General features: G+C 46.4%; 1 protein-coding gene and 1 non-coding gene across 4 annotated transcripts in view; one reads left to right on the forward strand and one right to left on the reverse strand.

Annotated features, from left to right (window-relative positions):
* LOC142584739 (uncharacterized) overlaps positions 1–17,249 on the forward strand; it is a 103,841-nt gene that overhangs the window by 31,634 nt on the left and 54,958 nt on the right. For all 3 annotated transcript variants that reach the window (XM_075694966.1, XM_075694968.1, XM_075694967.1), the window contains 2 exons: positions 1,652–1,729; positions 7,634–7,718. In XM_075694966.1, coding sequence (XP_075551081.1) covers positions 1,652–1,729; positions 7,634–7,718 — 163 coding nt within the window. The remainder of the gene's footprint in view (positions 1–1,651; positions 1,730–7,633; positions 7,719–17,249) is intronic.
* On the reverse strand, positions 4,964–5,036 carry TRNAS-UGA (transfer RNA serine (anticodon UGA)). Its single transcript has one exon. It is a non-coding gene; the product is annotated as a tRNA-Ser (tRNA).

The following is a 17,249-nucleotide window of genomic DNA, read 5'->3' on the forward strand; positions in this document are numbered from 1 at the left end:
GTGGGCGCAACACAGCACTCTAGGCAACCGCCGCTGGGTAGGGGGAACAGCGCCCTGGCCAGGGGCGTAACGCAAGTGGTTTTGCAAATGCGGCAAATCGATGGGAGCTCAAGATGAGGCCGACAGGAAACCAGTGGTGTTAACGTCCAGCGAAATATTAGATAACATTAACTTGACACTTACAGTACCACCGGTGTGCTTATTGTATGTGTGCACACAATGCCAGCAGCGAAAGGCAGAGCGTCGTCCCGGCTCTGCCACTGAGGTGATTGATTGGAACATTGACAGCGCAGCCATTTCTCTTTGTTGTTTTTTTGCAGCAAAACACACTCCATGTTTCCAGAGACCCTCTTAAGTCTCGGGTGCAAGCCGTGAGTCTGCTGTCGATAGCGTGGCAGTAAGACAACAGTGAGAATTTGGCTTGAGCATCTGTACAATTGCCATCGCAGTAAGACTAAGCAAGTTGGTCCACATTCATTCGCCAATTTATGCAGTGGTCTGACAGCATAAAGAAAGAAGTGCACGGGGCGAGCGCTTGTCCGAAACGCTTCGTGTCCTGCTGTCCCTGTGTTGCTTTTTCTCCCTCTCACTTTTCCTTTTTTTCGTCGCTGCTGCGCAAATTGGAAAATGAAAGTATTGTTGAAAGTTGAGCTCCTTGTGATCATGTTCGTCGTCACATTACCATCATGCTAGAAAAGCTGAAACTTGGATGATACCAAAGAAACTAAGAGAGCGAAGAATACCGTATCTACTTGCATAATGATCGCACTTATTTGGTGCTGCATCATAAATGTTTCCCAGCCCATTAAACAAGGACGACAGAAAAAGACACAGAACGTTGATAGTGCTCTGTGTGACAGCACCCTGTGTGTTTTTTTTTTTCTGTCCTTGTCTAATGCGCTGGGAAACATTGGTGATGCTTATGATTTAATCAGTGCTTATGTGGTTGGTAGGATGTGTCTGGATGGTGGCTGCTTCAGCCGTTCGAGACTATTCAACACCTGTAGGATGTGGTTGCTTGTGCAAATTGTATGTTGGATTGCACAACAAGTCTTACCATGCATCTACTGATTTAACAGATTGGTTGTGCAGCAGTTGATCCATATACTCATCGAGCTGGTTAAATGATGTTTTGCTTGAGCTATGCCACCATCTTTCTTTCTTCTTTTTTAATCTAAAGTTTTTTTAGTGTCTATATTCTGTGGGATGACTCCCAGTTGTAGTGCAAGAATGGGGGGAAAATTTGGTACTAATGTAGTCAAGTGGGTAACCAGTTCAGTGAGCCAGGACGTTTACCACCTGATGGCGCTGAATACGTTACATTGAGATGGGTTTATTTGCAATGAAGGTATCAGTGGTCACATAGCAAGAATTTCGAAAAAATTGGGTCTTGAAGAAAGAAAGGCTAGAATGCCATGCAAAAGCATTTGTTTGCACTTGGATAATTGTTTATACTTTTGAACAATGCAAGATAGAAACGCAACTATTTCTTCAACACATCTAAAGTGCTCCGACGTGCTTAAAATGCCGGAAATGTAAAAAACTGCTCTAATTTTGCAAAAAAACTTATCTTCAAAGTTGGTCACGTACCTTCACTTGTGTGTGGATTGCATTTGTTCTCTGAACGAAAATATTTTTGGCTCTGGTGCAGCACTTCAAGGGTAAAAAGCATCGAACTAAGCTTGGAGATTTGGTGCAGCAAGGAAAGCTGAAGCAAGCCACCGATAGTGTAAGTCCTGGGCTCTGACTCTTCTTTCTCTGGTACTAAACACTTCCAAAGGCTTTTAAACATAGACCATTTCTTTGCCTACACACACCGACAAAACCGTTTCTGACCTCGAGTAGAACGGCTCATACTTTTAAAAAATCCTCTGTTTGGCAGTAGTATGTTTCAAGGCCCATGCTACCCAGACTCAACATCAGAGTGTCTTAACCATTAGGCTACGTACACAGGCCTTGAATGTATAAATGAATTTGAACCATATGCATGAGTTGCTAATAAAAAAAAAATTTTAAAGTTCACTTGCAGTGGCATGGCATCTTGTAGTAATTTATCGTAAAGGGTTCAGGCGTGCTTATGTAGCCTGTAGCTGCTTGTAGCGAACAAAGACATTCAGTGAAATCTCAGTATAATAAACTTGAGGGAACTGCGGTAAATTGTTCGTTATTCTGAAAGATTGTTATAATGAAAGCCCCGAAATTAACATACTGCTCATCAACCCATCAGTTCATAACTTGTCACCCTATGAGCTATCCACGAAAACATCGCTGTTGGCTCTCGGCGCGCATTGTTTGCTATTTTTCATAGGTTTCATAGGTTTTCACCACCGAAGCACCGTATAATAAGAGTGGCGCGCACAAAACGGACGGCTGACGTCGAGAAAACTACCGACAAAAAGGTAGCTTTGTGTCACCTCCAAAGCGCAGTGTTTCTTGCTTTTTGTTTGTATTTCACATTTCTTGCCGTGGATATCGCAACTGTCTCGCTCGAGGAGGACACCTGAACTATGTCCAAGCTGAAGTGCGCGTAAATGGCACCGTCTGAAAAGTGCAAAGTGCGACCGCGTGGCATCCCCACGAGTACGGAGGTTACATGTCGCCCACTGCGGGTGTGGCTAGTATGGCCGCGGAAAGAAGCGCAAAAGAAAGAGGCACGCACAAAAACAAGGGTGAAAGAAGGAAGAGATGTGCTTCAGTTGAGAGGCGTCACTTTTCTGGGCAGAGCATGCACTCGCAAAACCTTATGCATCGTCGCCTCCGCTCGCCCGCATTCTTTCCTCAGACGCCATCTCGGGTTTTTCAAACCCATGTGCCGCGACGTTCACTCTCTGCGCCTTGTCGTCTGCTAGCCTACTGTTCTGGTTGTCGTGAAGGATACACGAAAATCTAAGAAGCCCCAGATTTCTGAATATTAGTTCGTAATACTGTGTTGTTGTTAATGTCACAGGGAAACTGAATAATGATCGTTATTCTGAAAAGTTCGGTATTCTGAAGTTCGTAGTACTGAAATATGTTTACATTGAAAATATAAGAAGTCAGCAGGGGATTTCTGAAAAGTTCATTAATCTGAAAAGTTTGTTAATGTTGTGTTTGTACTAACGAGGTTTCACTGTAGTAAGTGGAATTGTGGTGACGTAGCATACGTCGCGGTTTCTTGTAAAAAAGTGCAGGTGTGGTGATGTTGCATTGCTTGCTTTACACTGCAGTCACTCCTAAAAAGCTCCATTTGGGTCGCAGTTCACAAAAATACGAAAAGAAGAACAGATAGCACACACACAGGCACAGTCACATGGCCTGTCGCTGTGGTTTCTCATACCACAGAATGCAGTCAGGGTGACATGGTGTCGGGCCGCTCGCTTTGCGCTGAAGTTATGCAGTCCACCTCGGAACATCACAGGTCATTGGGCCTCGCAAGCGACCACCACCTGCTGCAGATGAAGAAAAGAATGAAGGAAATGGCTCAAATGAATTAAGTTTCCACGTTACATTTGCATCTTCATAGTACAGTGAAACCTCGTTAAGGGGGGAGGCTACCCTGGAGACTGAACTTTCTTATTTTTTAGGATATCCGGATGAACCTTTCAGGGTACGTTCACACCACTGAACTATGAGGAACTGCAAAGTTTTGTGAAGATGTGTGTATTAGTCCCCGAGTTATTGAGGTCTAACTAGGTGGTTCCTGTATATGCCTGAGGAAGAGCCTGGAGAAATGCCAGGGACATCGTAGGAAGCTGAAATTCACTGTGATGATCCCTTAATAAATATTCCAGGGTGCTACAGAGCCCTCTTCTGTAATTTCCCCTCCAAAAAATTTTAAGACAACATTGAATTTGATGTAGCCAGTAATGACCACATTCATCAAAAATTAATTGCTTATTATGGTAAATTAACTGCACCAGCGTTAAAAAAATGGGAAGCCTGTTACCCCCTGGCAAAGTCATTCAGGAACAGAATAAAAAAAAAACGGCATACAAATCTGAAGAGCGGTTCTTGAGATATCGCCTTCCCCAGCACCACAACTAGCGAAAAAATCCATTCCGAGAAAACAGGCCTTAAAGTTGAACACATGTGTTTCTTTATTAGAAAGCTCCTGCGGAGCTTCTAATTAGCTCTTGCAGCTCCAGGCACACTCAATGTGTCAGATTTTCGACTGGCGACAGCCGACAGCACAGTTCAGCTGCTGAAAGGCGTCTATGCAGTCGGCACTCGCTGCGGAAGATCGGAAGTTCGATGCTCATACAAGGCGCACATCGCGCTCCCGCGCACCGAATATCTGCACTGTCTTGGACTAGCGAAAAAAAAAAAGCTGAGAAAATAATCTAAAAGATAGCGCTGCTCGCAAGCAGGCATCTGTTGAGGCGGACGGAGCAAGGGGCAACAACGACGCGAGTGTGGTGGGCATGGCATCAAAGGGAGCAGCCGCTGCCGCCCGCGCAGCAGGCAATGGCAGGCGCACTTTAGCCTGCAGGATTTGAATGCGCTGCTCCGGCCAATCAGCGCTCTGCATCGCATCGTGGGAAAGCGTCAGTAGCACCTCAACCACGCCGACGATGCTATTTTTCAATGCGGCAAAACAGAGACAAAGAATTCACAGTCAAAACGACACCAAGATGGCGCGGGCAGGCCGCATGGGCCAGGAATGGCGCGCACGCGAAGTTTGACTTCATTTCGGCATTTGTGTGTGTTTTGTGAGCTGCGGTGGCCTCAAAAGCAGCATTTTTTTGGCACTTGCAGTTGAATTAGGTGCTGATAATTTACAGAACAGGTAGTTTATGAGACATACAACCCAAAAATATTGAATGAGAAGAAATGAGGTTAACCAAGGGGCCCGATTTTTATTAGTCATATCATAAGGAGCCAACAAACACTGACACCAAGGACATCATAGGGGAAATTGCTTGTGTTAATAAATGAAACAAAGAAACAATAATTAATGGAAATTAAAATGGGTGAAAAAACAACTTGCCGCAGGTGGGAACCGAACCCACAACCTTCGCATTTCACGTGCGATGCTCTACCAATTGAGCTACTGCGGCGCGGTTTTCCCGTCCACTTTTTTGGGTATTTATGCGTCATGGTAGAGCCCTGGGAGTGTTAGCCAGCGGTCTTTTGCAATCACCTATATATATATATATATGTTCTTCGTTTCAATAAACATTTAGTTGAGAGGTAGCGCTCGTCCTGTTTGCTTCTAGTCTGTGTCCATGTCCCTTCGCGCTACAATCCAAGATCATGCAACAATGAGGAGCCGCCACCACACAAGCATAGCTTGCCCGACTTTGTCTGCGAGGCATTGGAGCGTGTGTTTACACGGCTTAGGGACAAAGCCCTTTTGGAGAGGTGCAGTGACGGGATCACTCAAAACCCAAGTGAAAGCTTGCACTCAGTCATTTGGCAGCAAGTCTCAAAGACACAGCATGCCTCATTATGCAGCGTTGAAAGGGCAGGGGCTGAAGCTATCAGCCGCTTCAACCAGGGCGTCACAAAGAGCACTGCGGAAATCGCCATGAAACTAGGCCCAGGAAGTCGCTCTGGGGTCCGCAGTCTCAAAAAGGACAGCAGCAGGCTTGAGAATTGCAATAAAAAGCACATGGACAGCAGTTCGACAAAGGCAAGGCTCGCAAAACGACACAAGCCAGCAAGGGACTCGGCGTACAGTGCTGGCCTGCTGTAAGGCAGTCGCAGTACAGAGCAGTGGAAATTTCTCGGCAAAAATTGTACTTTAGACTCTGAACATTGTGCTTAGACTTATTGTCTGTGGAAGAGCCACTTTACTATACTCCAAGTGTTTCTTTTGCTTGCTGTGTAGTGGAACAGACACAAAACATTGTAAATAAAGTTTCTTGTGCTAGTTCAGTGGCCACTGTGCTATTATTTTGAGAGTGTGCGGTCACACATTAAGTATAGCCATTCTTACAAAACATAGAGCTTCAAAATGGTGCCATCTGTATTGCTGTAGATTCACTTCAGCAAAAGCTACATTTGTTTGAAACTTCAAATGTGTTTATCTCAGTTCGATGTTTTTACACACCGTACTCAGTCTTACAGGTGTTTTTCCCTGGTTGTTTTTGGCCAAGAATGACAAGGGTGGTATCATTTTTTTTGTATTGAAATGATCTGGGGGGTGATGATATTTTTATTACTCTTGCACCGTCATGAAAATTTCATTCGGGTATAATACTCCCTGCTAATTAGAAAAAATGTTTATAATAAATGTAAGATTGTTTTCTTGTCCGTAAAATGCTTCCAAATGAATAAAAATAGCCTCACCCCCTACAGCAGGTCTTTAGCAATGGTGTCATGCATTTAGTTTTTTGTTTAGCAGGACCGAATCATCAAAAAGCCCCGTAACGAGTGTAAAGTTAATTTGACTTCAGACCTCAGTATTTTTTTAACTGCTACAACTATCGAAAATCTAATTACAGATTTGAAATCAGCACGAAAAATTACCCCAGGCAGTGGAGTTTACTAAAGATTCACCCAAAAATAAGAAAAACATTTTTATGACCCATGTCCCCCTTTAATGCAGCAGGTGTGCACATACAGTTGAAACCCACAATACCGAAATCGGTGGAGAATGCAGAAAAATATGCTTTCATAAGAATTTCCTGCTGACATTGGACAGCACAGGCAGGAAGTGTGCTGAAAAAAACGGAATGTTTACTGTCAAAATTCTCACGGCGTGCCATGGCGAGCTTTGCTCACGGCTGTCCAGAACTCCATTGACAACGGCACAAAGCATGGCCCCTGCGTCGGTCTGCCGGCACTGGCACTATCGGGGAGTGGTATCCCTGATAGCTTTCGGGGATAACGCGATCACTTCTGCAAGATTTCATGGGAGTTGGCGCCAGACATGTCAGCATCTGTGAGCATTAATAGCATACGACACAATAAGCAGACGACACAGCAGTGACCCCGCATTTCCTGACATCTCACAGTCCATGCCTCAGTAGCAGTCACTGTCGGTGGAAAGGGCTTAGAGGCATCTACTTCAAGTTGAAATTTCTAGTTTAAAATGCTCACTGAGAGCCCGTTCTCTTTTTTTTTCTGTATAGCCATATCAGTCCTCTACTCTCAATTACAGTGATTTTAAACTGAAAATATTCAGACGACCATGCATCGTGGCCCCTTTAACTTCGTCTTGAATTGCTTGAAAGTGGTTGTTTGCGGAAATGTTAGCTCGGATGCTTTCAAACCAGCTACTATGCGTGGTCCTGAAATTCTTATTAAGTGTTCATGGACTCGAGCATCAACTTCAATTCTACCATTGGATCACCTGTCTTAAATTAGGAAGTCGACTGATTTGTATTAATAAGTGGTTATCACACAGCTGCTGATGTTGACCACTGTTAGTATTGTGTTGACGAGAGAGACAGTAGCGACCCTGCACATGTCTTTAAAATGTTTTGATAATGTCTAAAATTCCAGATACAATCTATGGCTCTTTTTATCCCCCCATTTGAAACACATGTATCAAGGCAGTGCTTGTATCCTGAAAATTCAGTAATGCTCTCCAGTGGTTACAGCAGGGAAGATTGCCAAAATGTGTCACAGTCTCAGCCATTTGCAGTCTTAGACACATAAGCCACTTTGTTGAAAATCTCCAAGCTATAAATTTCACTGTGTTGTGCAGGGGGAAGGAGCTGCCAAGGATGCTGGCAAGCCTGCAGATGCCAGCAGTGGAGCCTCAAGCCCTAGCAAGCAGGCCAGCCAGAAAGGTAAGCTTGTGAAGTTGTTTACAGTAGACTTCCGTTAACTGGTAACCTGTAAATACTTCATTATATTTCTTAATAAATCAAGATGTCTGTTTTTCTCAGCACAAGCTTTTTGCTCACCAGTTGGTGGCAACATTAATACACCTGTAATTTCTTTATATTTATTTATTTATTTATTTATTTATTTATTCGGACCTCAAATACCCTATTTGGGGTTTTACATGAGGGGTGGGCATATCTGGGCCCTATTTTCAATGAATGCCTTGAACGATGAATGACTGGAGTGGTGCACCGCTTCAGCAGGTAGATGATTCCAGTCTTTCGCTGTTTGAATGAAGAAAGAGTAAAGATTGGCGGTAGTGCGAGCTGGAGGGGGATAAACAGCCTTTGAATGGCTATGACGGGATATGTATGAAGCTAAATGTGTTAAGCTTGAAGTGCTGCAAGCAGATTACTACGAGGCTTACAAGTCAATTCTGAATGCAATATGTAAATAGCAGTGCCTTGGCATTGCACTGAGCGAAGTTCGTTTTTCTAATTTTTCTCAAAACATCGTTTTTGGTAACTTTGCTTGTTTGCTCTGCAATATTAATACGGTGAACAAGAGGACAAAGTCGTCGACGGTAAGACGACAAAGTGGTGACAGCCTCTCGGGGTTCTGTGCTGCTGTACATATACGCATCGTGTAAATACATCGTGTAAATAGTCTATACCCCTGACATGTTGGTGGACGTGCGGGATACGCGTGTTCGCCACGGAGAGAGAGAGAGAGAGTAAACGTTTATTGTATAGTCGGATACAACTTTAGAAAAAAGGGGGCGTTTACTCCTCCGAGGCGGATGCACACGAACATCCACCAATGGGCGCGCGCTCTGGACCGACGTCATGCACCAGACGGCCGGTGACCCCGCCGTCAGAGAAGATGGCCGCCCGGGCTTCGAACTGGGCGAAGTCGCGTCAGGTGTGCGCGTCAACGCCTCGTCACAGTGAATTCTCAAACTGTTTGTGATTGTCTATCATGCCGGAAATATTACTGCGAGCTTACGATGCGGCATTTGTGCCGCGTGCATTTATTCCAAGCCATGATCCGGCGAAGAAACATTGAAGCGAGCATCGCTGACGCTGCGCTACGCTTTGCCTGAAAACAGGATCCCACGGCCACCGCTGCAAACACACATCCTGCTTGTTTGTTCCATGTCTGTTTTATTTCGCTCCCGTAAGAAGTTACGAAGAGAAAAGTTTGCCAAAGTCTGGTGCCTACTGTCAGCGGTGGGTGTGTTCGTGTACTGTGTCGCTGCGTTTCTCGTCAGACGGGGTGAAGTGATGGAGCAAAACCATTCTCAGGAGAAATGAGAAAAGTGTGCGCGCATGAAACAAACCTACGAGCATCTTAACAGAAAATATTTGCAAAAGAAGCCTCCAACGCAAAGATTTGTCGCCGTCAACTTAGCGTGAACGATCGTTTTCAGTAGTGAGATGGCCGAGCATTTAACGGCGGTAATCGTGCGTTGTGTGGCACCGTCTATTGATTGCTTTCCACCAGGGCTCACCGCGCGCGCAAGCTGTAGAATGCGTGGTGTGGCACAGTCACGCATAACTTGTGTTGCCAGCGCTCGCTATGGTTTCCCACAACATAGCTTCGCACTGCTTTTCAATTCTTGTGATATGTTGCAATTAAAAATTCCCAAGACAGTGATAAGAGAACGGTTTAGAAAAAAAAAAACATACGAGAAGGTAGGCCCAGCAGCTTGTGAACCCACTCCTATAATACCTCTACCCAGGTCTGTTTGTAAATGTGTGTATGTTTTCTTGCATTTGTCATTTTTTTTATTTCCCACATTTCTTTATATTTGAGTTTTTCTTAGTTTTCGCGTTTATGTACCTGATTCCATGCATGTTTGCGAATACTCTTATTTCTGTCCTTTTATTTTATATTAGCATTTGTTTTTGCTAGTTTTCTTTCAGCAAAGTCTTTACACATTTTCATTAACGAATCTCATTCAAAGCACTAACTCCTGTACACTGCAGAGCTGGCCTCTTCCATCTCATTAAAACCTTTCTCACTGGTCTACCTCATCTTCTCAATCTGCCTACTCTCTGTGTTTTCTGTCCTTCCTTCTTGTATTGTTGCTTCACTGTGATTAACCAACTTGCTCAAAACAAATTTTGATCACCTATGAAAACAGAAAGGTTTAGAGATACATTTTCTTAAAAGCGTCATGTGGGCTGCACAGCAACTTTGCCTCTTACCTCTGTTCATGTTTATGCATCAGTACATGTGGCAGCTCGCCAGAAGTGCACATGAAAGGCTGCATATTGCAAAGCAACATCTTTCTATGCTGTTGCATTTTTCATGCATTCAGTCTTAGTAAACAGACGGTTTCGCTGCCCAGCACATATGATGGTAAAAGTTTTCAAGACGAATAACATTGTGCAGTGGGGAGTCATTTCCTGTCTGACGCTTTCGGCGTTGCAAAGACATTTTTCTGTGAATGGAGCCCAGGGAAGCAGTGCACTGAGAGCTTTTGCAACTTTCACCATTTATTACTTCACGAATGTCATTGTCTGAACCTGGCTGTCCATCACTATGCCGATGGCTTGTGATTTAAATAATTGCCTCAATAAAACACATTCAACTTCACTCAGCATTTTTTAGTACAAACAATGCTAGCAGAGCTATTCAGGGTGAATAATTCTGCTTACATTGGTGTTACTTGCCCGGTCAGATAAACAAATACAGCAATGGCTGTGGCATGACTGTGATTTGATGTGCAGACTGCGAACGGTGCCTTTCAAGCGTGCCCTCGACTACTGCTATAAATAGTTACTCGAATTAGTATATTGGGCCTAACTAAGCTAATGATGTTTGATAATTGTTCTTATTCGCAAAACTTGCCTGGGCCAGGTAACCAAAATAAGCAATGCCACCATATGAATGTGTTTTTGCATGCAAGCTACCAACAGTGGCTGTCATTTTCGCGTTGATTGCTGCCGTTTCACCAACAGTGGTGACAGCTTGACTGCACTTTGATGTGCAGACTGCTAATGGTGCCTTTCAAGCATGCCCTCGACTACTGCTATTAATAGTTACCTGAATGAGTATTTTGGGCCTCACTAAGCTAATGATGCTTGATAATTGTTGTCTTATTCGCATTACTTGCCTGGGTCAGATAACCAGGTTAAACAATGCCACCACATGAACGTGCTTTTTCATGCAAGCTGCCAACAGTGGCTGTCATTTTCGCATTGATTGCTGCCGTTTCCCCAACAGTGGTGACAGCTTGACTGCGCTTTGACGTGCAGACTGCTAATGGTGCCTTCCAAGCGTGCCCTCGACTACTGCTATTAATAGTTACTCGAATGAGAATTTGGGCCTTACGAAGCTAATGATGCTTGATAATTGTTGTCTTATTCGCATTACTTGCCTGGGTCAGATAACCAGGTTAAACAATGCCACCACATGAACGTGCTTTTTCATGCAAGCTGCCAACAGTGGCTGTCATTTTCACGTCGATTGCTGCCGTTTCATCAACAGTGGCGACAGCATGACTGCGCTTTGACACGTAGACTGGAGGCGTTTTCAAGAAAGTAAACGTATCAAGGCAGATGACGATTATTGTTGTGTGGCAGAAGGGGCACTCCAAAGGGTGTAAACTTTTCTTAGAGTGTATTGCTATGAATGGCTACCCTAATGAGTATTTTGGGCCTCACTAAGCTAATGATGCTTGATAATTGTTGTCTTCGCATTACTTGCCTGGGCCAGATAACCAAAATAAACAATGCAAACACATGAATGTGCTTTCACGTGCAGGCTGCTAAGAGTGGCTGTCAATTTCACGTTGACTACCGCATTTTCATGTGAGGCTGGATAATGGCTGCCTGAACGAACATTTTTGGCCCCACGTATTCAGGGTTAATAATTGTATTTGCATTCAGATTTTCCAGCATTTCAGCACGTTTCCATGCCAATACTTATATTGAGCACGATCTGTGCAGGACATTGCTTTTTCAGAATTGAGCTTCCATTAAAAGGAATGTGTCGCCAAATGAACTGCTTATTTATTTGAGAGGTCGCGGGAGAATGCTTGGCTGCTGCGAACCCACCAGCAAAATTTGGGTAGCCCTAATAAGGGCTGTTCTTTCGTTAATAAGAAGCTGTTTTTCTTCATTGAGTGGCTCAATGCCTAACAGCTCGCAGTCGGAGTCGCTTTCTTCACTGTCATCTTCACCCAGCTGGATGATGATGGGTTGGATATGGTCACTCCCAGATGTATCAAGCCTGAACTTTGCCTCCAAATCCATCACGTGGTGAATGTTCTTCTTCCAGTCTTCGACCGTGGACAGCTTGAAATCTCTGTTGTCCACAGCGATGCCATTTTTCACCTTTGCCCACACGAGCTCAATAGGATTAAATTCGCAGTGGTACGGTGGGAGCCTGAGTACAATGCAACCGACCCTTTCAGCTGTATTGTCTACGATGTAGCTCAGAAAGCGTGGCTTTACAGATGCTACCAACTCAAGCAGCTGCTTTTTAACCATCCTTTCGCTGTAGGTGATGTTTTTGCTTTTGAGCCACTCCTGTATTTTTTCCTTCTTCCAAGCTGTCGTCGGTAATTTCTCTTCTCGCCGGGAATGATAAGGTGCATTGTCCAAAACAATGACGATACCAGCAGGCAACTTCTGCAGAACGTTATTAAACCATCCCTCAAAGCGATTGCCGTCCATTTCTTCGTGGTAGTCGCCCGTTTTTTGGCCTCGGAATATATTTAAACACCCGTCGACGAAGCCATCCTCGCTGCCGATGTGAGTCACAATCAGGCGCTGGCCTTTCCCAGAAGTTTGTTTGTTTCAAACCCGTCGACAGACCATTTGCTCAAGCGTATAGGTGTCCACGCTTCTGCACCACGATGTCTGTCCACACGATCGACCCAGTGTGTACCGCCGTTACCCATGTCTCGTCCAGGAATAAGATCTTTCGGCCTTCTGCCCATAGCGCTCCACGTCACGAAGGTAACGATTCTGCCATTCAGCGATGTCATCCTGATCGGTCAGCAGCGAATTGCGGCTCCTCTTCTCGTGCTTGAATCCGATCTCGACAAGCAGACGACGCACAGTACACCGCTTCAGTGATGAGAGATCCATACGCTTCGAGAACTCGTTAGTTATCTTCTCGACCGTCGGTATCTCGTTGCAGCGAAAGAAATCGTGCACACATGACCTCAGCGCGCACAACGTGAAGCTGTCCTACTTCGTGCTGCGTCTTCTTTTCTCCGCATTTCGTGGACGCTTTCGCGAGGGCGTCGACAGTTTGCTACCCGAAATATGCGACGCTTTGTCCTCCCTCCTCACCCTGAACACTGTGCTTTCGCTGACACCGAGCATCTCGGCGACAAACTTGGTCGTGGCCTCCACGCTGTGTTCAGGCTCCTTGTTACGCCAATACGTGTAGCAGTGGAGGATCATACTGCGTGAATCGCTGTTCAGGATGTGGCCACTCTTGTTCTTGTTGAGGATTCTTGGTGGTGTGGACATCGAGGCTACACAAGGCTCGTTTGGCAACAAAGAATCGCATTCCGATGTCACTTCGTTAGGCTCCATGTCAGAAAACTCGCACGGAATGCCTTGCGCGAATTAGCGAAATTTCAGGCTCGCAAAAAAAAAGAAAAGAAAAGAAAGGGAAAAATTTGTGAAACACAAAACCAAAAAATAAAAATTTTATGCTATTTAACACCATGAGTGTTTATTTAATACGATGAATGAAGCATCCTTGTACGTTTCCTGCCTCGAGTATTCACGCCCCAGGTTTGTAATGGTTGCGATAAATGCATTGTTTTATATAAGTACTTGTCCAATAGCAACTGATTCATTTTAAGCTAGGAAAAAGAGTAGTAAATGTGGCGTGTACATGTAAACAAGCGCAAAAGCCATGCAGAGCTGCTCTTTCTACTTTTGTCACTTGCAATGAAGCGAAAGAGCAGACGACAGGAAGCATTGTGGAAGGCACGGGGTTATTTTTTTGTCGTGATCCGGCATGTGCTGTAGCACATGAGAGCTCTACTAAACCAGTCATCAAAATACAAAAGTCGTTGTTCATACCGAGAATTGCGCGTTTCAGAAGCACGATTTTTTTAGCGGGATTATTTTAGTCGCGGAGGATATCGGCTGTCGCGCTTCGGTCGTTTGGGCGGGGCCAGCGGGGCCTCCCCTTTTTTCTAAAGTTGTATCTGACTATAGTATAGGTTGTTTGGTTGTGGTGGGTGGAGCCCCTCCTCCAGGGCCCCACTGGTTACAGCGGCTCGCCGGGCCTGGTCAAGGGTCACCAGTTGGCTTCCCAATTCCACTTCCGCGAGTCGCGCCTCCCACGACCAGTTATGTAGAGTGTTGTCTAGCAGCGGCGAGGTGGCTGCTGCCGGACGTAACGCGCACTGGAATGTTATGTGTTCCAATGTCGATGTTCCTTCGCACCACGGGCATTTGTTGCTGTATTTGTCTGGGTACATTGCGTGTAGCCTGTATAAATGTGGGAAAGTGTTTGTTTGCAGGCGACGCCAGTCCCGTGCTTGCATGCTGTCTAGGTCTGGGTGAGGAAGGGCTTTGGTTCGCCTACTTAGCCGTTGTACAGTGAAACCTCGTTAAACCGTAGTTGGCCGGAGCTCGGGAAAGGTACGTACTAAACGGTAGTACTGTTTAACCGAATAGCATGAGATCGCCTACTTACCTGCCGAAAACGGAACTCAGAGAAAGTGCGATGAAAGGGGAAAAAACATGCAGTATTTATTCACTTCGCGCGACAAAAGCGTTATTTTCGTTTGATGCCGCGGCGGCCTAGCACGCCGACGACAGCGGCGTCGAACTTACTGAAGCTGTGTGCCAGCTTTTCAGCCAGCCCCCTCTTCTCGGCAAACACTCGCATGGCAGATTCCTCGTTGGCGTAACGTATTCACCGTGCGCGTGCGCAATAGTGCTGCAGAAGTCCCGGGGGCGCCTTTTTCATTACGGGTGCCGGAGTTTGGAATAATTTTCATTTGGAATAGAGCTACGTTATCGCGCCCCTATTGTCGTCACGACGATTGCATTCATGAGGCTGACGCAACGCGCAGCTTATGCCACTGTCGGGCCTGAATCGCCCGTGCTATCGCTTTCCGTGTCATCCTCGTCACTGTCACTAGTCGACACTTCGGCAACAACAGAGGCAACGATGGCGAAAAGTCGAACCTCGCAGCCGACATATCTTCGCAGTCGCAGCAGCGCTGCCGAGCAACTTCTTCGCATTCCAAATGCCACACACTGTAGTCAACAGCAGATCCCTGTTGCGTGTCAGCGCCGACTTCTTCGTGTCACGTTCGATAGCACGGACGATGTCTAATTTTTCTTCTATGCTGAGCACCCGGCGTCTTTTTTATCCAAGCTTCGGAACGACGCGAGTCCTCGCTCGCACGACGCCATAACGCTCTCTGGCACCGCGTCGAAATGATGTTGATGTTGATGTGGCTTCACGCGCAAACGCACAGGGCGCTTGGAGGCCGTTGTTCCGATCTGTGAGGCTTGTTGTTCTGCCGTGCCGCCCGATGGAGACGGCGCAGCGCCGTGTTTGCGCGACGAAAAGTTCAAACGCTACGTTTTAACCGATGCGTACGCAGTAAGCTGGTACGGTTTATGCGGATACGAAACACCTTATGTTCAATGGCCACTGAGTCGGGGATTTGACTTTACTACTTTTAAAACGAAACTACTGTTTAAGCGGGTACGGTTTAACGAGGTTTTACTGTAATTCGAGGATTTGTCTTGGCGCACCGGGTGTCGAAATGTTCTCTCGGGCGGTGTGGCCCGCGGCTCGGCCTGTCATGCCTTGAGCCAAGCGGTCCGCCCGTTCGTTCCCCGCTATCCCTGTGTGCGCCGAGCATCAGGTCACGCAATGATCCAGGGTGAGTTCCGTTCCTAGGATGCGGAAGACGCAGCCCGGTAAAGCCCCCCCAAGGAAGAGGCGGCAGGCGTCCTGCGAGTCTGTGAGCACGTAGGCCGATTGGCCCTTAGCTTCCGCGGCGCGTATGGCCAGGGCTATGGCCACAGCTTTGGCCGTTGCAACCGATTTCGTGTGTATGGATGCTGCTGCGGTTGTTCGTCCTTGGCTAGTCGCGACTGCTGCAAATTTATTGAGGGTGCCTGTACAGTCGCCGACTGTTTATTCGGACCTCACAGGGACTGCAGAAATGTCCGAATAAACAGGTGTCCGAAAAAGCAGATTAAGAAAAAAAAATGAAATCCTTTATTTCCACGCACTTATTCGGGCTCGGCAGTAGGCTTGTGGAAATCGTGAGTGCGCCATTGCACGCTGTTCCGTTTACGTGCAATCAGATAAGCCTGAATCTCGGAGAGGGACGTACGCTCACTATACACGGCTGAAAGCACAGTCACTGCTTGTGCACGCTCCGCATGCGACGGCAGCGTAGCACATGGTGTGTCATCTTCCGACTCGGAGTCATCGTCTGGTGGTGCAGCAGAAACCTGACGAATGATCTCGCCGTCGTCGAGTTCTGCGCATGTCAGTACAGCAGTGAAACTGCCAAATGAGACGGTGTCCGGAATCGCAATGCAACCACTGCGCAGGTCTTGGCAGAACATTTTCCGCATCAGTAGGGAGCGGAAGGCGACAAATCTTAGGCCTCCCGGCACCCGCTTGCCGGCATTCCCTAGCGCAGTCTACGTGGGCACTGTCAGCGCCATTAGACACTTGACGCGATGTTTCCATACGTTGCGTTGGATCACCGAAACCTCGACACAGCACACAAAGCAAACACCACCGTGCCGACACCAGTCGCGCAAACGAAAAACGTGGCCTACTCGCAACGTCGTGCGCGAAAGAAACAAATCAGCTGCTGGATTGTCTTGACATGGCTTACTAAGCTGAAACCGGAACTGCTGTACGGCCACTCTAGGCACTATAGCCACTCTATCGAACCAGGCAGAAACGATGATGATGAGCGGGGATTTCCAGTAGCGCCACTTCATCGGGGCAGCAAGGAGGCTCCGTTCAAAACAAAAATGGCGTTCAGCAAGTCGAACTATGCGCCGGTCAGAGTCGGTGCACGATGCCCTCGATCGAGTTGGCTCAAGGAGTGTCCGAAAAATCAGACGAGTGGTTGCAAGGTGTCCGAACTTTCGGCAGTTGTTATACATTATGGTCTATGGGGAGAATGGCGGTGCCGCGAAGCTGACCGAATAATCGAGCATGTCCGAATTTTTGGAGTCCGGAAAATCGGTCAGCGACTGTATCTCGCACTGTGGCCGTAATAACAAAATGTGGCCAGGCTATCTCAAGCAGAAGCTGGCGCTGGCATTGTCTGCTGCCGAAAAGCTGATGGGGCCCATGTGCGCTATCAGTGAAGTCATTGTATAATGACTTAAAACTTGAGAACTCTGGGAATATAGCGGTATCCTACGATGGCTCGGGGATGACGCGCGGCCATTCTTTGCACATCGGAGTCGGCACAGTAATCGAACTATTCTCCGGACTTGTGCTTGACTACGTTGTCC

The sequence above is a fragment of the Dermacentor variabilis genome, chromosome 6 (genome assembly GCF_050947875.1).
Source record: "Dermacentor variabilis isolate Ectoservices chromosome 6, ASM5094787v1, whole genome shotgun sequence".
Classification (NCBI taxonomy): Eukaryota; Metazoa; Arthropoda; class Arachnida; order Ixodida; family Ixodidae; genus Dermacentor; species Dermacentor variabilis.